At 42.0% G+C, this 25,059-nt stretch overlaps 1 protein-coding gene across 4 annotated transcripts in view; it reads left to right on the forward strand.

Moving 5' to 3' along the window:
* Positions 1-4,812: 4,812 nt before the first annotated feature.
* LOC149250946 (uncharacterized) overlaps positions 4,813-25,059 on the forward strand; it is a 528,543-nt gene continuing 508,296 nt past the window's right edge. Inside the window, exon 1 of one of the 4 annotated variants that reach the window (XR_016266851.1) lies at positions 4,813-5,193. Coding sequence is in view for 2 of the 4 variants with exons in the window: in XM_089459290.1 (XP_089315416.1) it covers positions 5,054-5,193 (140 nt within the window). In the remaining 2 variants the exon portion in view is untranslated. Of the gene's footprint in view, positions 5,270-25,059 lie in introns of all 4 variants that reach the window. The other 3 variants (XM_089459290.1, XM_089459289.1, XM_089459291.1) reach the window with 3 other exon arrangements.

A 25,059-nucleotide genomic window follows, 5' to 3' on the forward strand; every position in this document is an offset into this window, starting at 1 on the left:
CTTTGCTTTGTTGTTTGTTTGTTTGTTTCTTTTCGTTCATAAGTTAGTTTCACATGAAACCATGCATGACTCTTGAAACAAATTGGGTAAAGTACAAGAGGCCTTGTGCAGCTATCACTACTTGGTTATCTGCCATCCTACCTCTATATGAAGAACTTGTTACTTTTAGTCCATGATATGTCGATGGAAAATACATACTGTTCGAATTGAACCTTGGTGAAAACACAACGCTTGTGTGCTAACTAGTGTCACCTACTCTAGTCAGTTGTTTTTGTGTTAACCCTTGTCAGCTCAGTCAAGTAGAGTAAGGTGTGGGGGAAAACCTTAACAAGCACGTCAGAGGTATATAATAAACTACTTCTCTAAAGGAACAACCTTTCTGCTCTCAATAATTCGGGATCCCTCTTCTGACTCTGAAATAAATAAGTGCTATGCACAGTTATGAAAAAATGAAAAAATGAAAAATGAATAAGGTGAAAGAAGAGAAAGGCTTCCCCTGCAGAGAGGTGATGCAAGTAACTCTGTCGGGGTACTGACGAGGCTCGTTGGCAGTGAAGCCATGCTTGTGTTCCTATGTGACTCCGTCGGGGTACTATCTAGGCCTGCTAGCAGCGGAGCAACACCAGAGATGAAACTAAGACTCTGACGAATATACTGCTTGTGCATCAATATACCCTTCTACCCCAATCGAAACAACTGTGTTGCCTTGGCTTGGAATGTGTGTCAATCGACCAAGAGCTTGGAAGATGCTACATCTTACAATCAAGTTAGTGTGGAAACCTAGACGAACTGAGAACTAAACAATACTTTTGGAGGTGTTAGACTTACTTTTCATGAACAAGGTTCATTCAAAGAGCTGGAGTTCTACCAGTGTGTCGCCAAGTGTTGTAGCGGCTATAACCACCCTCCAAAATTTTGCCTTGGATTCGTTTTGGAGCCTCCCTACCAACCTTTCACAGCAGCATGTCTTGCTTCGTCAAGTACACAAGATTTAGTGTTTTTCTTGCAGAATGACAGCCTGTCCATCAGAGCTTGTTGCATTCCCCTCACAGGTTGTTCTTCCGGACTTGGTCTAGTTGCAAGCTGAGCAGCTCCCTCAAGAAATTGCGCAATTCTGGAGGGAAACTAGCCTTCCTTCCAGCAATTGCGCAATTCTAGAGGGAAACTAGCCTTCCCGTCTCGCAGCCTGCTGGGCTCCAGAATTGTGCAAATCTACCAGCCAAGCTTCACCCATAAAATTGCACAATTCCTCTCAGCAGGGTTGCTCAGCCCAGAAATTGCACAATTCTGGGAAGCAGTCAGCTACTTTGCCCAGAAATTGCGCAATCCCTCTAGGCAGCTAGCCCAACTCCCTCCCAGAAATGCACATTTTTTCCTCCCAGCTGAGGAGACTATTGCATGTGCAGTTAAGTTGACTAGTTCCCTCTTGGACCGAGCAAAATTGATTTGCATGCATGGCCTGCTCCTCCCAAGGCAGCATGCAAAGGCATCCCTTGTTTCAGGGATCTACTTTTAGCAGCTGGAGGTTGCATGCAAAGATCATTTCAGGAACCTCCCACCAAGTGTCTCTCTTCCTAGATTTGTGGCATGCACATCACGTCTTCGATTTTATCAAAACTCATGAACCGGATGTTGCAGAGCTCATTCCTCACATCAACCTTGCAGCTCTGACATCCCACATCGCATCTAGGAGTCGTCAACACATTCAAATCAACTGTTTTGGTGTAAGCCCACCTTCCATGTCTTATGTTGCATTTTTGGCGCTTTTTGTGTTTTGCTTCGTATGAATACTGTCTGCTTGATTTCAGTGAGTGCTTGCTATCGTTTTGATACATACTAGCTTGTACTAGCATCGTTTTAGTTTTCGTCAACACTCACTGCTATCACATGCATGAAACTGTTTTTCACGAATGGCCGTCGATTCGGCGATTCGCCTCACCCACATGCACGTTGTTCCGTTTTCTGAATTTGTCATTCACCGCTTGCATGCACGATCATTCACTTATGCTTACACTCAGTATCGCCATGCATTCACATTCACATTCACTTTCAGTTGCCCGTCGGCGGGTCTAGGCAGCCTTGGCGAGGACTTTGCCTCACCAAGACAACATTGAGTAATCTTGAAAGGGAAGGCTATGCCTTCCTCTTAGAAAAGTCGCATTTCTGCCAAATGACTGTCCTCCAGTCTTGCATTGTGCAATTTTGAGGGACAATGACTAATGGCCCAGAAAATTGCACAATGCAATCACTGAGCCTGCAACCATTGCTAATCGAGATTGCGCATTGCACAATTCCAACAGAGAGTAGCGGGACTAGACTGTGCATTGTACAGTTCTAGTAGCCAGTCAGCCTCTTGACAAGCCTGACCGTGCCTTGTGCAATCTTGGCAGTCAGTCTCCCGACCTCATAGAGGAAATTACGCAACCTTCATGATCAATCACACAGGTTCTCAAGTTCATTTTGGTTTTCGATTGACAGATTGCTTGCCATGAGTGTTGCCATGTCTCTAGGTATCACAAGTGTTCATCTGCCTCTCAACAACACAGGTATAATGGTTTCCAGGAGAGAAGAGTCGAAGACATCGTTCCGAGCACACTTGGGGATGTAGTCGATCAAAGTGTTTATGAACTTGCCTACCCACGAAGACATCAAGTCTTTTGTAGACAAGGACATCAAGATATGATGACAACATCATCACAACAAGCAACACCATGAATAAGATCTGAAGGCAGCATACCGTATGCAACGAATGCAAGAGGAAGGTCGTTGACAACACAGAGGTGGAACAATGTTGCACGCTCAAGCAAATCTACTTGTGGTGAAAGAAACTTTGGAGACTCAGTCTACGAGGTGACGATGCGACATGAAGATCACGCGAAGGCAGAGAATGGAACATAGAAGGAGTTGCATGTGCTCAAGCAGCAACTCAAGGAAGAACAGGAGCTGCATAGACGAGAGAATAAGTTGCAACAGGAACAGGTACAATAGGGGGCGCAACATGCACAGACGGATGAAACTGCGCCCGTACAAGTTATAGATTCATCCCAACAGCTGGCACAGAGCAGACATGGTGAGTGGTGTTGTTGATCACATGCAAGGGAATTCAGCAGCATGCATGTCATTGTGCACACGCATGCGATCTAACCCATTTGGCACACTCATCGAGGCAAAGACAAGAAGCAAGTCCAACTGGAGTTGAACATGTAGTTGACAGTTGATGCGCATGATCACTAGCACACACTAGAAGATCAACACAGACACTATGCATCAATGTGTTTCCGGTTCGCCCGCACCCAAGAAGACCATGCACATGTTAGTAGACGAATTGGATGGAGGAGCCACACCAATGCACCCAGATGCAACGAAGGCAACGGTTCACTTCAACAAGATGTCACGATGGAGCGCATGCACACCATCATGGACGATCAAGCTTGGCATCAGCTCACCACCTTCACCATCAAAAGCATGTCAAAGAGTTGGTCTCACCACAACGGTTCGAGTGTCGGTGATGTCTTGCATGGCTTGCTAAAGCCATTTTGTCTCACATGGGCACATGTCCATTGTGATGTAACGTCTTGTCAAGTGTAAGTCAAGTGTCGATAGTTGGATGTAACAGTCATAGAGTAGATGGAGAGTCATGAGGGTAGATGAACTGTCACAAAGGGGAATTTCAAGGGTCACCCCACCCTTTGCTATAAATAGTCCCTCATAAATCATTGTAAAGGCTTTTGGTCAACCAAGCTTCTGATAAGACTATCTTGGAGAGAGCTTGGACAACATTGTAACGAGCCTTGGCTTCTCCACTGTGCAGAGCTAGTATATCTCTTTGGAGGCGCAGGCGGTTGTGGCTATAACGTTCCGCTGTCGGAACTAGTGGTTGGACATGGATGTATTGTATGCCTGGAACTTACACTTCTCAATATAACAAGAGCCAACACGTTTCATGCATATGTTGTATTGTATTCTATGCTATCTTGTTTACTCTAAATGATATAATGTATAACTATCTATGTATGTATGTATAAATCTTTCTGAAATGTGTTGTTGGTTTAACCATCATTTTGGATTGCTAGCTAACTTGCCTTCCATGTTGTGATGCATCTTTTCTTGTGTGTTCCCTTCTTAACTGTGTGGTATCACAGGTTTCCAAGGGGCGCACTCTTCTCAACCCCCGTGTGTTAGAACCTCTCATGCACCTTCCTTGGCTCACTGCAGCCGTCACACCCTTGCTACCAACATAGTTATCTTACTTGCCTCTGTGCGAAATCGCGGTTAAGGCATTACCGTACGACCCACTACTGTGGCTCCTACACCAAATAGTCTGAGGTCTAATTGTGACATCTTACCAGAAAGATCCCCTTACATTGGTGGATCGAACACCATCAACAACATCATAATAAACTAATAAAAAAATCAACATCAAACCCCTTACACTCAAAATCCAATCACCAAAATAAAATCAACAACACAAACATGAGAATTACTCTATTCTCAAACAACTTCAAAATGTAAATCTCTAATAATTCCATTTTCTTTTACAAATTTCATATCAACGAGAGAAAAAAAGGAGGAAAGTTTAAAAGTTAGGAATCATATTTAGTTTATTAATTTATCTCAATTTCACATAAAATATCCTTCACAAAATAAGCTACTTCTCATAAAATATCCTTCGCCATTTGATTTGTTCTGCATTCACGCTTTCCCTATTCTACTCTGAGTGTATATGTGTACATTCCTTCAAAAATTTATTTATTAACGTAGATGTGTCCAACCTTTCACAACTTTCTCTTCCCAAATATCTCAAAAGCTTTATAAAAATTTGAAAAGATCCTCGGAACTTGAAATCCCCGGTTTGAATGTTAGTAAGTTAGTACCATATGACTCGTAAAGTTAAACCTGTGTTGATTTTGTGCCTTTATGCAGTCGAAAGTGTCCGTATGGAAGTCAAGAGCACAATGCCGCATGTACCCACCGGCAGCCTAATGTGACCACCGGCTGGCTAAACGGACTCACTCTGGAAAGAAGTGCTTTATCCAAGTCCGATGAAAGTTGAATGGCGAGTAAAATAAGCAATTGCCACCTATTGAGGGGTACGCAACTATGCTATATACATACACACACGCCAAGATACAGGCAGAGCCCAAATTATCGGAAGAAACAGATTGGAACTCGGCTGTTTTCGGGATTCATAAGGTCGGATACCTATTCTGATGCATTTGAACTACAGGGAGTCCGTCTAATTTCAGATTATCATTTCTGCCTTTTACTGGTAAAACATCCTTCGTTTTTTAATGCTTTTACGATCTTCATGATGCATGGCAAATGTACCCTGAATTTCATTGAAGCACTTTTCCGGTCACAATTACGGGTGAATTTTGACAGTGAGTTGGCCTTGCCTGTAAAAATGTCACTCTGTATGCCATACATTTTGGAGAAAAATTGCCCTTAATTATATCATAATTCGGTGAATATTTATATTTGACATCCTTTTATTTGCAGCTCGTATTCATATATTAAAGTCCATGAAATTGGTTCACCCGTATTCATATATTAAGGTCCATGATATCGGTTCACCCGTATTCATATATTAAGGTCCATGATATTGGTTCACATTTTAAGATTGACGTTGTTCGGATATATGTATTTTTTCTTAGTTGGTATCCCTTCAATCTGTCCCTCCCGACAATGTGTTTGTGCTAAATTTCCGATTTCTGCTCATCTTTTCAATCTGTGGTTTAAATCTATTGGATACAGGGACCCTGAACTTATAGATTTTGGGATATTTAAGATTTGAATTGCTTGGTGGATTTTGTCAGGGTATTAGGGTAGTAGGTGAGGTGTATGTAGTGGCATTGTGGGGTATTGATCACTGGAGGTCAATGCTCAACTGTTTATGTGGCGGTTGGATTTCATTTTGTTTTCGAGCTGGCAAATGCTGAGGGCTCAAATGTAACTCTGTGCTTACTATGTACACACATTCTCACTGTGGGGCAGGGAGTCAGAACTGGAGTATCTGTGTTGCAGCATTCCTTTTTACTGTCGCAAGTAGTAGCTTGAGATAGTTTCACACAAATTTCGATATGGATACATTTACATGTACCTTGTTGAAGACCAGACTTATTGTTTTTATATTAATGGATTTTATTTTCTGCTAAATTATTTTTTGGATGACAATGCTACAAACAATACAATTTCTTCTGAAATAGTTAGATGAAATGATTAATTCAGCCAATCAAGTTTAAATTATTACCCACGTATTAATGTTCTGCAAATACGATTTTAAGTGCAAACTTGATAAGAAGTAACTAGAACTGCCTTACGAGTAGAAGAATGCTCATCATATTTGCTTGCTAGAAGCTGACATGGTAGACATTTAAAGCCTTTGGATGAGTGTGAAGGGTGTGAAGGATAAACAATTTATCCAGAAAATGTCTAGAGCAAAAAACAATGAGAAATATTCACGTGTTGATTTGTGTAGCTTGGGAGGTACTCCCACACCCTAGGGTACAGGGTTTGGGAGAAGTTGACCCACATGGCCTTTGTGAGCGAGTGTACCCAAGCTAGGGGTTTTGCACCCAAAGTTGTGGCGCGAAACCAAGTGGAGTTTTGGATGGTTTGACCATTGAGAGCATGTGGGGCACCCTTAAGGAGCAAAGGGGCATCAAAGGCATCAATGTGATCGTGTTGGATGAAGAAAAATAATTTTTTGTCTTATGTTTTATGGAGGTTAAAAGAATTGTTTAGGTTGGCTTGGAGTTAAGTGATGACCCTTGGAGGCCAAAGGAAACCCACCAAGACTTCTATAAATAGAAGGCAAGTGAACTCATTCAACACACACATCCAAGTGCATCTCATCAAAGGAGAAAGACTTCTGATCTGGCCGCAGTCCTATAGGAGCAAATCCAAGTGAAGGAAGGACGAGTTTTTGGGCATCTTTTCTTGTGTTTGGATTGGGCCGAGTTAGGGCAGTACTGGCCAAGCTTGAGAGGCAGATTCTGTGCATGTTTTGTGGTGTGAATTCTCTGTGACAGGCTGAGTTATATCCCTGTGTATTGAGGAAGGGTCGTGCTTCTGTAACCAGTGTTAGGGCAGTAAAGTGAGGCTGCATTGCTTCAAGGTTCAGCATAGGATGTTAGCATCCCAAAGGGAGGATTTGCATTGGTATTCGAGGTTTGATCTGGCTGCATTAGGAGAGTCTTGTAGTTGTTACAGGAAGCCCTAACAAAGGGCTGAAACCTCAAATTTCTGTGCACAAGATAATGGAGTATACGGCAGAAGAAGATGTCCTAAGAAGAGCTATGTTGGTTGTCTTTCCAATTTGATGATTTGCCAGGTGATGAGGTCTGTGTTGAGCAGTCTATGTACAATTTGTTGGAGGGCTGTTAGTGGCTGCTTGGAGTGCCCTAGTACAGTGAACAAGGGCAAGCTTGTCACTGTTAAGTGGGCAGGTTGTTTGGGCTCTAGTTCATTGACTTCAAGGGTGGAGGATTGATGATAAGAGGGTTGGTCATTGTGCCCTAGTTCAGTGAGTTGCATTAGGTAAACTTCAGTGATAAGAGGGCAGCCTCCAAGCCATAAGTCTGGTCATTTTGGAGCACCAGAGAAATTAGAAGTGGGCAGTGGTGAAGTTCCTATGTGCTGGTGTCCTTGAGAAGCAAAGGTGCAGTTAGTGGGTAGATTTGTGTTGGGGAAAGTTCAGTCACTCTTGGAGTAGCAGGAGGGTTGATAGTAGCAGATTATTGAGCTGGAGAAGCACACTTTCTTAGGGAGCAGAAGTTTTGTGATCAGCAGAAGTGAAGGCGAAGTACCCGCCAGATGTGTTCAAGGTACATTGACTAAAAGGGCTGTGGAAGCACAACAAGTAGGTCAAGTGTACTTTGTTCAGGGTAGATTGGTCATCATAGTTGTTGATAGCAAGCCCTAGTTGTTGTCTTGTATTAGGGCTGATTGTAAGGGCAGAAGAAGATGTCCTAAGAAGAGGTATGTTGGTTGTCTTTCCAATTTGATGATTTGCTAGGTGATGAGCAGCCTATGTACAATTTGTTGGAGGGCTGTTAGTGGCTGCTTGGAGTGCCCTGGTACAGTGAACAAGGGCAAGCTTGTCACTGTTAAGTGGGCAGGTTGTTTGGGCTCTAGTTCATTGACTTCAAGCATGGAGGATTGATGATAAGAGGGTTGGTCATTATGCCCTAGTTCAGTGAGTTGCATTAGGTAAACTTCAGTGATAAGAGGGCAGCCTCCAAGCCATAAGTCTGGTCATTTTGGAGCACCAGAGAAATTAGAAGTGGGCAGTGGTGAAGTTCCTATGTGCTGGTGTCCTTGAGAAGCAAAGGTGCAGTTAGTGGGTAGATTTGTGTTGGGGAAAGTTCAGTCACTCTTGGAGTAGCAGGAGGGTTGATAGTAGCAGATTATTGAGCTGGAGAAGCACACTTTCTTAGGGAGCAGAAGTTTTGTGATCAGCGGAAGTGAAGGCGAAGTACCCGTCAGATGTGTTCAAGGTACATTGACTAAAAGGGCTGTGGAAGCACTACAACAAGTAGGTCAAGTGTACTTTGTTCAGGGTAGATTGGTCATCATAGTTGTTGATACCAAGCCCTAGTTATTGTCTTGTATTAGGGCTGATTGTAAGGGCAAGGATCCCTAGTACGGGATCCCTAAGATTGTTGTATTAAAGATTTGTAATATAACAAGTGTTGGGTTAAAATTTGTTTGGTGTACTAGTTGATTTACTGCTGTATATTTTCCGTTGTGCAAAGTAGAAGTGTTGTGGCATTTGAGTGTGTTTGTGATCGTGATATTAGACTCAAACCTGATTCTTGAGTGTTGTGGAAAACTCAACACAATGATGTGCTCACACATGTTTTATATTTGCATTATACACTTTTGCACTATATATTTTGTACTTCACCTACTTCATTTTAAATAATTCATAGATGACTTGGTCATAGATGATCACTCACCTATCCTTGTATACTTCATTGTACTGAAAACTTTCTTACCCTGGTCTTCGTCTGATTCACTCTAGGGATTATTTGTTGGGGTACTTGGCAATCGCTTCCAAGTTTTGACAACTCTATGTCACTCGTACTTGAGTTTCTCCAAAAAGAAGATCTTGTCTCCCTGTTAGAGGCCCTCCAACTCTATCTAGTTTGTTGAATTCCTCAGCCATTGTTTGGTGCATGGATTTTGCAACATATTAGTACTAAATGGCTAGAAGTGCCACACCACTTAGTTCGAGTGGATGTCCTCTTTTGGTTCTTACTCCTAGCTTTGCACAACTTGGCGTCTACCTGTTAGATGCCCTCCAACTTGGTTCACTGTGTTGGATTCCTTCCTGCCATTGTTCGGTGCCTTTATTTCTTAGTTGATCAACGTCCAATGGCTGGAGGTGCCATGCTACCTAATTCAAGTGGACCTCCTGCTTTTGGTCTTATACCCAGCCTCTCACACGGTATCTGACCTTTATAGTAAAGCAGGTTGTCGTTCTCTATGGAGACTATTGTCTCCATCTGACCCCAATTGTCCTCAGGCACTTGTGGATTCGAGAAAACACCGGAAAGGAGCATATTTGTCCCACTCACCTTTGATTTCCCTTGTCTTCTTGTCCTTGGATTGACTGGTGTCCTCTATTCAGTTTATCTAATCATTGTCCACTTTACACTCGAGAACAAAATTTGTCTTCCTAGCATCCAATCTTTTTGGGTCATTTTAAAACAATAGGTTTGTCTACCTCATCCTATTGTCCATAGGCATGCCCCCCAAGGGTTCATTTTTGATGAGTCTAAGATGTTGTACATGTCACAAAAACACAAAATAACGTACATCAACATAGTTCGAAACATAAAAGAACTAGTCTAGCAATTTTCCATGAGTCTGCCAGAATGGTCCACATAATGTTGAGCACAAAATGTTAGACACAAATCTCTCTCTCTCTCTCTCTCTCTCTCTCTCTCTCCCTCTCTCCTCTCTGTGCGCACCCAATTGCATATAGAAGTAATTGATGTTATCGTCACTGACAGGGATAAACGATTAGCATTAAAGGAATGTCCCGTAGCAATGGAGTTCTCCATTGTTAAAATTCCCCAGCATACGGTATTAGTCCTAATCTGATTTCTAACCTACCTACTTAGGAAAACTGAAAATTGAAATCTCCAGCAGAACTGCAATGTAGAAACTAATCTGATTTCCAACCCACCTAATTAGGAAAACTGAAAACTGAAATCTCTAGCAAAACTGCAATCTAGAAACTAATCTGATTTCTAACCTGCCTAATTAGGAAAACTGAAAACCTGAAATCTCCAGCAAAACTGCAATCTAGAAACTATTAGATGCTGAAACCCATCTCACTGAGGAAAGTAAAAACATGTGGAAATTTCTCGTAATTCAAAATTTAATGCAAAACAGAAATTTCACCTTCGACCTAGAAGGTTTCTCAGATCTTAGCTCTGTGAATTTTCAGCTTTAGAGCTGCTGTAAAACAAGGTACAAAACAGCAGCAGAAAGAGCACAATTTTTCACTTCAGAACTATCCAATCTTCCCAACAATTCAAGGAAAATGATACCAAAACAAAAGGATAAGTTTCAGTCCTTCTAGGGCAGTTTATCAGTAAATAAGCAGATCTGAAAATACTCTTTTGCAGTGGTAATAACAGCAGTAAAATCAGTCCCTTATATTATTCACTTAGATGTCAAATCACATGTCTTTCTTTTTCAAATCAGCAAGACATATATGGCTGTAAATAACAATGCATAGGTAACATATATAGATGAAAATCAAATCTGAAATTGCACAAGTTTTGGACGGCTGGATTACTTAATTAATATGCTCAAGTTGAAGTACATTTACATACCCTACCCTTATCCTCAAAGCTAGTACAAATCCTCATATCACTCCAAACCCTAGCTAGGGCAAATCATTGAAAGTCTAGCAACCAACAAGATTGAATATGTACGAATCACTCTGACACATCCTCCAAGGCAAGATGTTCTCTCCTTCCTCACAACTCCACCCTGGGGTTTTATCACAAAACCCTCATCTCCAATCTTCAAGGGATAAACCCTAACACTAGACCCCCCAGGATGTTCCAATATACTTCAAGAAGACCAAGAAACTCTAGTGACTTGAGACAGTGAGAAAGATCAAGCACATGTCAATACTCTAGAGAACGGGAGGCTAGTGCACTGTTGAGAAAAGGTACCAAGGAGGTGTTTCCTAGTGCTTTAGCCTTTTTGCCTAGGAAAACACATTAAAACACATGTCAACCTCATTTATCCTTCATGTCCTCTTCATTGATCAAAATCTTGTCATGCTATATCATGCATCATTGGGGACTTCCGACAATAATCAACTCATCTGATTTCTAACCTACCTAATCAGGAAACTGTAAACTGAAATCTCCTGCAAAACTGCAATCTAGAAACTAATCTGATTTCTAACCTGCCTAATTAGGAAAACTGAAAACTGAAATCTCCAGCAAAACTGCAATCTAGAAACTATTAGATGCTGAAACCCATCCCACTGAGGAAAGTAAAAACATGTGGAAATTTCTTGTAATTCAAAATTTAATGCAAAACAGAAATTTCACCTTCAACCTAGAAGATTTCTCAGACCTTAGTCCTGTGAATTTTCAGCTTTAGAACTGCTGTAAAACAAGGTACAAAACAGCAGCAGAAAGAGCACAATATTTCACTCTGAACTGTCCTATCTTCCCAACAATTCAAGGAAAAATGATACCAAAACAAACGGATAAGTTTCAGTCATTCTAGGGCAGTTTGTTGGTTAATAACCAGATCTAAAAATACTCTTTTATAGTGGTAATAACAGCAGTAAAATCAGCCCCTTATATTATTCATGTAGATGTCAAATCAAATGTCCTTTTACTTTTAGTCTTTTTCAAATCAGCAAGACATATATGGCTGTAAATAACAATGGATAGGTAACATATATAGCTGGAAATCAAATCTGAAATTGCACAAGTTTTGGACAGCTTGATTACTTCATTAATATGCTCAAGTTGAAGTACATTCACATGCCCTACCCTTATCCTCAAAGCTAGTACAAATCCTCATATTGCTGCAAACCCATACAACCTGTTTCAATTGGTCTATGGTGCTGAAGCTAAGTTGCCTATCCAACTCCAGTTGCCTGCCCTTGAGTGCTTAAAGGCCTTTCCTGATCAACAAGATGCCATACAGGCCCTAATTGACCAACTCATTGAGGCTAATGAAGTTAGAAAGAGAGCCCTCGACCAGCTTGGCCACAGCCATGAAAAGATGAAGACTGCTTTTGATAAACATGTCAAGGATAAGGCCTTTGAGACCGGAAGCCTAGTTCTCTTATGGGATAAAAAGAGAGAAAAACTCGGTATGCATAAGAATCTGGACAATCTATGGGTAGGTCCCTATAGGATATATTATATAGCTGGTATACATTCCTATCACTTAGAGGCCCTTAGTGGAGAGTCCATTCCCCTTCATGTAAATGGGCAACTCCTCAAGGAATACTTCCTTGAGGGCACTTGACATTGTATCATATGCATGCTAGAGTAGGATGCATTGCATTGATTATTTTGCATTATAATTTGACATCATATTATGCTATCATGCTAGATTAGATACATTTAGATTAGATTTGCATTTTAGAGTAGATTCCTATTGATTTTATGCACCGACAAAAGCATGGGCGACCATTGGACACCATCAAAACATGCTGCCCCGTTTGCTTTGTTTGCGATGTGCAGGTAGCAAGTCTACAGTCCCAAGGGATTGCTAGTGTTCTCTTGACCTCCCCGTTTGAGTACATGGTTCATGCACTCTACTGGGAGCTCATGTCCCAGTTGGAGCCAAATGTTACCATCCACTAGTGGGTGACCCCTATAGGAGAAAATTCTCCTAGATTTGTCTTCAACCGACAACCAACAACCCCTTGCAGCCACCTGATAGCTCGATGTGCTACTATTCTCTGCCACTTGAGCCAGCCATTGTGTGCCCTCATTCATCTGTTATAATTGTATGTTTGAAGGTGGGCCATCCGACCTCGAAGGTATGATTTTTCATTATGTAATTGGGTGTTTATGCTTGCTTTTCTTGGGCACATTTGCGCAGGGATTAGTGGGGGGATTCGGTGGAAAGAAAGGGCTTTGAATGTACTCTTGTTCCCTTACCTCAACTGGGAGGTTAATCCTGTATCCTAGTCCCGTGGGATTCCCTTTATTGGCTACTAGCTTTAGGAGTGGCACTGAATGAGAAACCTTGATTTTGGTTGCGCGGTCCCACTTCCTGATACCATATATCTCACTCCCCTCCACTCATTACAAGCCCTTTTCACATTTTCCCCATCCGGGTGCACATTTGTCCATTTTGTCCACAAGGTGTTCACCCCCCCTTCCGCTTGTCCACACCTTGGGTGGGGCCTGGAATGATGCCCGGAGGTTGATGCAATTGAAAAGAAAGATAAAAGGATAATATGGCCACAACAATAGGAAGTGTACCACAAAATGCAAAAGATGACCGGGACAATAAAATTTAGCGCGTGGGCAAAATCCAAACATGAGCTCTACCCTTTATCATTATGGCCATCACCCTAGTTCCTAGGGCCCCTATGAGTGCCCCTTGCATCATTAAGGAACCCATGATTGTCCCAACCCCTGGTGGGCGATGAACTGCCCCACCTTAAAGAGGTAACCACTGCTATATCTTACACATCATGCTCTTATTCCCTTGAGCCCCAAGTAGTAAAAATGAAAAAAAATTCATAAAAGGCAAAAGGCAAATGAAGAAGGGTGGAAAAAAAAGGTTGGGGTAACTCATGTACCACAATTTCTCCTTCCTACATTCATACACCCAAGGTGTGGCCTCCTTCATTATAGCTACCCTTGTACAATGGCATGTGGCTTGGAGCCTCCCCTCTTGCCCCCACTCCATTCCATCACTATTTCACATGACACTTGCCATTTGATGGATGTACCATGGGCCTGTCACTCCCTCAGAGGTTGAAACCACCTAATAGGGTCCCTCATTAACCTCTCTTGTCGAGCAAGGTAACACCAACACATGTTCAAAGCTCATTTGGAAGGCAAAGCCACTATGAAGTGTCCACTTTTGCCCTTGATTAGCAAGCTTACTTACTCAATTGCACTAATGGATTATTCTACTGAAAGGTGAGGAGACACATTGGATCTTATACAAGATTGTTGATGGGTTTTCATCTTGGACTTGGCCTCCCTATACGGGATCCAAGCCCTCTAGAGGGTCGTAATGGCACTTGTATGTTGAGCGTTGAGAGCCATGGGCCTCCAGCCATACAAAGCATTAATTGCCACACCATGGGCTTCTTCAGCACCACCACATTGCTTGTTCGTGCCCCAGTTATACAAAGATGATGATGCACTTGGACCATGTTGGCCAACCGACTACACATTGCACCCGACACTTGGCAGCTGATCCAGGACTCAAAGGAGGTTTTGTCTTTCCTAGGGAGACATGGGAGGACATGTGTCATTTCTAGCCCTCATTGATGGAGCATCGACTTGGTCTTGAGCCATTTGTATACCCATGAGACCCATTTGAAGCCCACAAAGCCCAAATTGTGGTTTGGAGATGTTTTGCAACATTTGGAGGGCATCTCACTCTTATTCATTATTTTTGAGGCCCTCACTCTCATCCTTAGCACATGAGGCCTCAACGCTTCCCTTCTAGGCCTCCACGTCAACCTAGTGTGGCCCTAAGAAGGTTTATTCGATTTATTTTACGAACTATCATGGCTAGCTTGTAACCATGGGTGGGTTACTAGACATTTTAGGCATTGGAGGGGCTTCTTCTTTTCATTTTTGAACTCTTAGATCATGTATAAATAGATGAGGCTTAGCGACATTCTATCATCACACTTAGGATTTTCGATCGCTCATTAGAGAGTTTCAGACCTGCAATTAGAGGATGAATATGGATGAATTTGATGCATTTTGATGTTTGGAAATTTTCACCATCTCTCTTGGAGCTTCTCTTTGGCATTCTTGTGGATGGATATATTCTTCATTGTCTTGTAAGTGCTACTTAATGCTATATTTTTGATTTAATGAATGTCTAATGCATAGAATATTGTCTTATGGTCTTTAATGTGCTCGAATTAATGAAATTTTGTTAGAATGTTGAAGCTATAGGAAATTTTATGTGTTATTGATAATGAATGAATGAATGTTCCTAGAGGTTATGTTGCATTTTGCATCCTTGAAACTCCACTAATAATTGCCATCGAAGTATAAAAATCTAGAAGTGTTGTGTAGTTGCTTCACTAGGGCTAGCAGAGCTGCTTCTAGGTCTCCTTGAAGAGCTAGTTGCCAAATCAAGGTCATCTTTGACTCCAGTTCTCCCAATTGCTAGGCACTAGTCTTAAATCCTTGGTGATCAATCTTTTAACTCAACGAATCATCTTTCTTTTCACCTCTTTCTTCCCTCTTTTCCTCACCCCTTTAAGGATAAGGAGGTCTCTCTAGGGCTTGGTGTGAAATCCAATAAAGGAGTGTGTTTTGAATTCCGTCTAGACAAGACTCTTCCTTGGTGTCTCGTCTAGGCATCCACATGTTTTGAAAGAATTTTGACGGTGGAATCTCCATAAAATTGACGCCCTAGCTATCACACCAAGTGGGAACCCTAGAAGCTAATCCTTCAACTTGGGAATTCCTTGAAGGCTTGTGCTTTAGTACTTGTTGAAGTATATCATTCATAGCCTTTTCTCTTGTCTACCTTGACCTTGGATGAACCCTTATATCATCAAATATCTCAACCCTAGGTCTCGTGTAGTCTTTCAAGGGGGTTTTTTCTTGGAAAGTCTCCCTAGCTTTTCCCAAAGCTCGCACTTTCATTGAACCTTCCCATTGAATGAGCCTCCTTGCCTCACTTCAAGTCTATCCTAGACACATCTATCACAAGTGAGGAATACTGGGATTCCTCCTGTTTGTGAAAATCCGAGAAGAGAAGGGGACATAGGCTGTGGTGACAATGGGCCACTGTCCCACGGTGTTGTTGTGCCCTCTAGCTCTTGCCTCTTTACAAGGCTTGCTAGTTTGTGCAGTAACATGCCATAAAGCCCTCTGGTTGTTCTATATACACCTCCTGCTCCAATTCACCATTAAGGAACACCGTCTTGACATCCATTTGATGGATATGCCATTCCATTTGTGTTGCTAATGAGATCATGACTCGTATAGAAGTGTACTTGGCCGCCGGAGCAAATGTCTCCTTGTAATCTATTCCCTCCTTCTGAGAGAACCCCTTGGCCACAAAACTAGCTTTGTATTTTTCGATGTTGTCATTTGCACTGTGCTTGATGTTATAGATTTAGCGTGATCCAACCACTACCCTGTTTGTTAGACTGCGTACAATCTCCCACACATCGTTTTGCATTATCGAGGAGTACTCCTCAATCATCGCATCCCGCCACACCTACTACTGTGCGACCTCCTAATCGCTGGAAGGCTCGCTATCCACCAACTGATTGACTAATGGCATGTAGCAAGTGTACCGCTTTGGTTGTCTCCGCTCTCTCCTGCTCATCCTAGGAGTCCCCACAGACTCCTGAGCATCCCTGAGTGTAGCTTGAACCTCACGGTTGCTTCTGCCAACAGTACAGTTAGGAATGTCCACCTCCATATCCTGCTGATGCATCTTCAGGAGTTGTTGCATATGTTGCTCCAGGCTCAGTGAAGCCTCAGGAGCACTCACATTTGAACTCGTGTTCATACTGGTCATAGTACTTGTGCTCTGTTGCTGCCCTTGATTTTGCTGCTCTACTCTAGGAGCTTCCACTGGCTGCTCACTCTGATCTTCAATTGCAGTAAACTCTCTAGACCTTCTGTATGCCTTGTCCTCCATGAACTTGACATCCTGGACCCTGGGATGAAGATCTTGTATGCCTTCGAGGTTTCGCTGTACCCAACGAAGTAACCTTGCTTTGCAGTTCGATCCAACTTTGAATGCGTTTTGCCTGGAATGTGACAATATGCTAGGCAACCAAATATCATGAAGTGACTGGCATCTGGCCGTGAAAATTCCTAATCCTCAAGGAACCCCTACTGCAGCAAATCTGAATCTACTTCACCTATTTGATTTTAATATACATTATCAAGTTATTCTTTGAATACTGAAGCAAATTACTTCTGCAGCCTACACTTCTTTAATATTTGAATACATGAAACAAAACACTGAGCAAAGAACAAGATACATAGGACAATTATTTTTGGAAAAAATAGTCCCCAGAAAAACCCAATACGGGAAAACTGGTGCAACAACTCTGAGGGTTTATTATTATGCAAGAGAAAATTCTAAATACAAATCTAGGATGCTTAACTAGTAATCATTTACAGAGAAAATGCTGGACAAAAGACTGGTGAAATGATCTCACCCTGTCACTGGAGAATCAATGATTGATCCTTCAGCTTTGGAGGCTCTGCGTCACCTTCTGATGGCCTTTGCGTCAAACTGCGTCACCTTGGGCAGCTTTTGCGTAACCCCTCCTGTGTATTACGTTGCCTCTCTGCTTTGGATCTTCTACTGGTTGGGAAATCGACTTTCTTGCCTCCAGTCTCACACCCTGGCTTCCGGCAACTGAACTTCGAATTCGCTCAGTAGAAACTCAACTTCCCCTCACTGACTACGTTGCCTCTGCGTAGGCCAGCGTCAACCTTCCTCTGGACATCTTTTTGTCCTTTCTCTGCCTTGTATTCTCCGAAAATTCCTTCTCTCGGATTCTCACTGCCCCTCTGCTGCAAGATCTTCCCAATCGATTTTCCTCCTGAGAACTTCTCACCTCATAAAATCAATTTCCTCAATCTCTTTGTGTGTTTCTAACTGAACCCCAAGCCTCCTTCTTATACTTTTCTCGTTGAGACTTCAACGACCGAGATTAAGTCTCTAATCAACGGTTAAGATTAAAACTTGACTTGATCCGCCTTCTAGATCATTCTCACCCATATTTTGATTAATACCCATTAATATTTTAATTTTCCTAAGTTTAGACTTAGGAACCCCATTAAAAATATTAATTATTTTAATAAAATACAATCTGGGTGGAATTTCACCAAACAATTTCCGGGTTATTTAGAACTCATGTGCCTTAGCCTCTCCACCAATTTTCAAGGCTAGAGCACTTCCGATGCTATAAAAAAACTAACACTCCCTCTTAGCGAGGAAAGTGCTCTAGCAACAATATCCAACTGCATGCTGCTCTGTCTTTCAAGCACCTCCTTTCCGCACTGTTGCTGCCACAAACACTATGCTGCTGCTGCAATTGTACTGCTACGATTGACACTGCCACTGCCACTGCTGCATCTATACTACAACGCCCTCTCAAATGTTGCATTTGCTATGCTGCTAGCATTGCCATTGCTAACACTGCATTCGTACTGCAACTCAGTTGTTGAGAGAAGCAACTAAAAACCATCCAAAATTAACTAAACTTAACTGTGTTCAACATAATACCATGAATGTTGGAATCTGATTGCTCTAGTCTCTGACGCTCTGAATCTTCTACGCTGCTGCTGACTTCTGCACTGCTGCCAACCTTGCTCTACGCTGATCAATCTTTGGTCTCAGGCTACTGTATCCGTCTCTCCAAACAATCCACTGCATCATCTGGCACTAAGTCCATCTTGCTACTGCTGAATCTTGGGCTCCTGTAGCAAGAAATTGATCCAAGAAGTGGACTCCTCAAGGATCTTGCCCACATGTAGTCCTCCCGACTACAACTCAATATTGCCCCATCTCCCTCCTGGAGATGTGTGGGCTCTCATGGCATACTCTCTTTGTCAATCTTTGCTGAAGCAGCCTTAGGATAATGTTTCTCATCCCTATCCTTTTGCTTCAAGGGACACTGGGATGCAAAGTGGCCCATCTCGCCACAACTGAAACATTTCACCTTCGAAATGTCCTTATTTTGCTTCTGCTGCTCCTTTAATGCTAGAGCTGTGTTGTCCTCCTCCTCCTTGGTCTTCATGCCACTCCCACTGCTGCCATTGAGGTTGACCTTTACCAGGTCCCTCTGTAGTTCCTCCTATTGAAGGGCTGCCCACATCTCCTCCCATGAAGGTAGTGTTGGAAATAATACTGAGAGGGGGGGGGGGTGAATCAGTATTATTAAATCAATATGGAGCTACAACCCCCTTTGCTCTTGTACTAGCTGATGTACTAGTACGTAGGTGCAGACCTACAGAAGGCTACAACCTTCTCTTTCTTCCTCCAAGTACCACGTTTCATAAATTTTTAGACTGGATACTCATGGAACACAACATCATAATCTGAGGGCCACGTTTCATCCAATTTTCATACTGGACCCATCAATATCATTGAAGCACAAAAACAATCAATACTAGCATCATCAATCTCTGAATCACTGAAACACTGAAACCTTGTCAACAACACAGTCACCAGAACACAGAGCAGACAACAAAACTCTGCAATAACAATCAGACCCAACTGCGACTTCAAATATTATACTTCATAATGTATATGCTACTACGATGAACCAAACCCGCGTACATACGCGCTTTCACCAAAGCCAACCCGCGTACAGATCTACAAATATTCTCTCATAACTAGCAGCTGTACCAGACATCAGTCATACCCATAACATTTACAGAACATTACATGCGCCAGTATACAGATCTAAAGTAAACAAAATCAAACTGCATAGAGATGATTCATTCCAAGCCATTAGATCCCGATCTATCCTTAGATCTTGTTCTCCATCAACTGCCGAGATTCTTCCTTAGCAAAACATCATGAACCCATAATCAACATACTAGATCTTATACTTCATCAGACATTCAAGACTTTCTCAATTGCATTTTCCTAATGATCTTCTTCTCCTTTTATAGTCTTAGGCCTTACTCAATACCATGGTCCAAAACCATAACAAATCAATACCATGGACCCAATACTTGGGATCAACACTTCTGACGAGATACCATGGTCCAAAACCATAGGTTCAAGTACCAAGGACTAAATACCACGGACCAAAAATAAGTTCTCCCACATGTACGCGCCTTTCCGTGCATGAATGTGCATGCATACGCATACGCGACTTTTGGTTAGCAATATCGCGTGTATACGCGCCTTTGTATTAGTGAACCTGCGTATATAATTTTCTCTTCATTCTTGTAGTCTGATCATCAATTCCTTGCTACTGACCTGCTGCACTATGATCTGTCATCTGTGTGATTTGCCATCAAGGACAATACTTGTCTCATAATGCCAACAGGTAGTCTTTCCCTGTCTAATATGCTTTGGACGAAGATGTGCCATTCATCCGAGACTCCATTTAGGGCTATCCTTACCATCGCGGTAGACTGAGGAGTGGACCCCACTGCAGCAAGTTGGTCTCTGGTGTCCTAAAGACATTGAAGATAGGAGTTAACTCCTTCTCCCTTTTGCGTCAATGCCTGCTACAACTTCTTTTCTAGGTACATCTTCTATTGTTCGGAAGAGCCTTCATAGAGTGAAGACAAGGCTTCCCACATCTCTTGGGCTGTATCCTTGCCCTGCAAGTGTGAGACCAAATGATCTCGAATTCCATCGAGAATTAGCCTCTTTGCCTTCCCCTGCTCGACCTTATACTTCTTCGTTTGATCATTGTCAGCAGGAACAACTGCAACACTTTTGACGTAGGCTTCGAGATCGTATTCTTCCAGAACAACTAATATTCTGGTCTTCCATATGACACAGTAAGAAGCTCCTTCCAACTTGTTTTGATCTCTGAGCCCATGTGATGCCATCTCACCCAACCGTTGAACCGACTCCTCTAGTCACTGCTCAGCTGCCCAGCAAGTGAGAAATTCAAGCTTTTTGGCAAAAGGTTCTCTGAGGAGAAAATTTCCCTTCTATGTGTTTTCGCTATTTTCCGATGGATTTCTGCCCCAGCAGAAACTGCGCCCTTCAAGCACTGTGCTGAGGCTCTGCGTCACTCCCTCTGCCTCTGCAAACTCACGATTTGGAAATCGTACCTCTCTGTCGACTCTCTCAGAGAGAGATTTCCTCGGAATCTCTGCTTCCCGACAAGGACTGCGCAATCCCTTCAAGGGGATTCGAATTGCTGCCAAATGCAGCTATTGGCCTCTCTGCTCAGCGCTGGATTTGCTCTTCTTGTTTCAAAATCAATGCTCTGATACCATGTGAAAATTCCTAATCCTCAAGGAACCCCTACTGCAACAAATCTGAATCTACTTCACCTACTTGATTTTAATATACATTATCAAGTTATTCTCTGAATACTGAAGCAAATTACTTCTGCAGCCTACACTTCTTTAATATTTGAATACATGAAACAAAAAACTGATCAAAAAACAATATATATAGGACAGTTATTTTTGGACAAAATAGTCCCCGGAAAAACTAATACGGGAAAATCGGTGCAGTAGCCCTGAGGGTTTATTATTATGCAGGAGAAAATTCTGAATACAAATCTAGGATGCTCAACTGTTGAAATTTCTAAGTCTAACCCGTTAGGAATTCTTTCTGCACTATTTGGTTTATTTCACCTACTTGTTTAATTACTTAACAAGTTATTTAACCATATAAATACTGAAAATAAACACAAGTACAGTCTCAACCATCTACAGATCATCAATCAATGTTGCATTAATCGTTATCGGGATTAAATCGGCGCGGGGAACAAATCGGATTTATCGGGAAAAAATAAGAAAAAATCGGGAAAAAATCGTTTGGCACAAAAATATTCATTTTTTTTCAATTTTTTTAATATCTATACCATCTACAACATAAATAAATACATTGACACATAAATATGATAAAAAAACTAATATATAAGATGTTTAATATCATTTCTAGCGCTAAAATCACACATAACATTGAATCATGTCCTGAATAGTAAGTCCTGACTCCCGAGTCCCAACTCAGCCTCAAAATATCAACAAAAAATATGATAATGTATCTCATCATGTCATAATGTCATATACAATAAAATGAAAGTCTAATCCTATTGATTTCCTCTGCCCCTCTTGCGAGAAAATGCCACAGCTTTCCCTTTCCCTCTAGATGTGGATGCTGGTCCCCGTGCTGGTGGAGCTGGCAGTGGAGTCTGATGTGCTCTAGAAGCTGAAGAACTAGAAGTAGGAGCTATAGGAGGTAGACCATGTCCTCTACTGGTGGCATTGGTAGCCCGGGCAGGCGGTGTCACCTCCTCCTCCTGTTCCTCCTCCTCCTCCTCCTCTTCCTCCACCTGCTCCTCCTTCTGCTCCTGCTCCTCCTCCCCCTCCTCTACATCCTGCACTAACCAATTATTAGCAGAATCCATGAGAGGCCTCTCGGCCTCAACCCCCCATGCAACATTGGTGTCAATCCCATCCAATGAGATGGCATCCACATCAGGTGTCCTCTCAAGTTGCCTCATCCACAATCGAAGATTGTAGTAGATGTAGACTATGTCATTAAGTCGCAGGGACTCCAACTTGTACAAAGATCATGAAATAATAATTAATAATTATAAAAAAAATATTGTTTAATGAATTCAAAAATTTATTTGGAAATTTGCAATATTTTAAATGTTTAAGTGTTAACCTGTTGCGCTTCTTGTTGTGTAATTTTTCAAATACACTCCAGTTGCGCTCACATCCTGAGGAGCTGCATGTTTGGCTGATGATGCGAATGGCAAGCTTTTGCAGAAGGGGTACCCTGCCACCATACATTTTCCACCATGCATCTACAACAAAATTACAAATAAAATTTTAAATAAACATAAGAAAAAAATGGAATTTGAAGAGACAATGAAATTTGAAACAAAGTTACAAACTAAAAAATACCTGGCATTTTAATCGTCCTATCAGTGATAGCCATCTCAAAGCCAAATGTGCCACCTGCCATCCTATATGTCTCAATTTGTTTAGAGATCTCTATACGTTGTTCTGGAGATCGCACCATCTTCTGGACACAGGATAAGAATCCATCCATGATCTCAACATCAAAATCAAACCCACATGCATAGGAAAATGCAGGGTTTAGGAAAAGCCCAGCAGCATGAATGGGACGATGGAGTGTGTTGTTCTATCGCTCATCAATCGCTCCCCATTCTGAAACCCATCATCTCCCTTATCATCATAGTAGGCCCGAATGGCTTCTTTGGCCCTGCCCATGGCTTCATACAAATAGCCCATTGCGGGTTTCTCACCATCAACCAACCGAAGAACCTTTACCAAAGGTTCAATAATGGCGCACACCTCCTGCACTCCTGCCCAGAAGTCTTCCTGGTATGAAACTAGTCTGCATACGGCCTCTCCTTCTGGTTTGCGGCTCATTGGTAAGGCATGCCACTCCTCTGAAAGAAACATTCTCTTCACATCCTACATAGAAATCAAGAGGGATTGAAGAGATATGAAACTGGTGGCAAACCGTGTAATGGCGGGGCGCACCAACTCTTTGTTGTTGGTGAATCTTCTCATCAAGTTAAGCACAGATGTATGATTATATATAAATTTTGTAATGCTTTTTGATGAATCAACAATATCTTTGACAAAGGGAATTTTCCCTATGTCCTCTAACATCAAATCAATACAATGGGCAGCACAAGGTGTCCAAAATAAAGTAGGATGCTTGTCCATAAGCATCCTACTAGCAGCAACATAATTTGCAGCATTGTCTGTTATGACTTGGACAACATGTTGTTCACCCACCTCCAAAATAAACACATCTAGCAAATCACATAAAGTTCTTGCATCTTTGATTTGTGCAGATGCATCAACAGATTTGATAAACATAGTCCCCTTGGGACAACTAACCAAGAAGTTTATAAGGGTTCTCCCCTTTTGGTCAGTCCAACCATCTGACATAACAATGCATCCTGTTTGTGCCCATGATGCTCTAAAATCCTCCAATCTTTGGGTGTAGTCACGCTTTTCATTTTGAAGAATCCGACCTCTGAAATCATGATAAGAAGGGATTTTGTACCCCGGGCCAACACTGGCAATAGCATCAACAGTAGGTTGGAAAAATGGATTATTCCTTACAATGCTGAAAGGAATATCACTCCAGAGGAGAAATTTTGCCAGCAACTTGTCAGCTTGTTCTTTCTCAGTTCTTTTTAGCATTGAACCGATAGATGGCTGTGAACTAGGTGTGGTTCGGGGAACAAAAAATGATGATGCAGCTATCGGATTGGTTGATGCTGCAGTAGAACCAGTGCCACTTGGCCCACTTCCTTCAGTTGACCTTTTTAGTTGCCTTTTGAGTTCTTATTTGGCCTCTCTATTTTGCTCTAAAGTTTCCAATGCTCTCATGGCTCTTTGGATAAGTTCAGAAGTTGTATTTGTACAAGGCTCCACATCATGTCCAGGGATTTTTGCAAGGTGAAACTTCAACTTGTACACCCCCCCGTACATCCCCTTTCCACACAACTTGCAACTCAAGTTTACTCTATCATTCGGAGCATCAGGTACAACCTAAGTTGCAGGAAACGTGGGCAGGGGGGGTCCGTTTCCCCAGGGGAAACGAAACGAAACTCGTTTCCCCGTACCGTACGGCCTGGAAACGCGTTTCTGGTCGTACGGCCACGTTTCCCGAAACGGAAACTTGGCCGTACGGCCGGAAACGCGTTTCCAGGCCGTACGTGCCACGTTTCCCCAAAAAAAACACTTGTTTTTTAATTTTTTAAATTTTTTTTTTAATTTTTTTTTAGGGTTTCCAGGTAGTAAATGTGATGTAAATTTAATCTTAATGTTTAAATGTTTATGTAAGTAAATGTATCATTCATGCTTTATGATTGCACATATATATAATAATAATTTTTAAATATTTTTAATATATATATATATATATATATATATATATTCGCGTTTCCCCGTTTCCAAAATTTGGGGAGGTCGCGTTTCGTTTCGCTTCCCCGTTTCGTTTCGCTTTCGCGTTTCCCCGTTTCGTGCAACTTAGGGTACAACATATTCTCAGAAAGGATCCAATTTCCTTGGCATGTTTGTTTTTGAACTTTGAAGTTGCAAACTTGAAGTCTTGAATGGTGTTTTGGTGCAGTTGTGAACCTATGGGAAAATAAGGATTAGGATTACA

This window comes from Pinus tabuliformis, chromosome 7 (assembly GCF_031772625.1).
Source record: "Pinus tabuliformis cultivar Carrire ecotype Pingquan chromosome 7, CPIR1, whole genome shotgun sequence".
NCBI lineage: Eukaryota > Viridiplantae > Streptophyta > Pinopsida > Pinales > Pinaceae > Pinus > Pinus tabuliformis.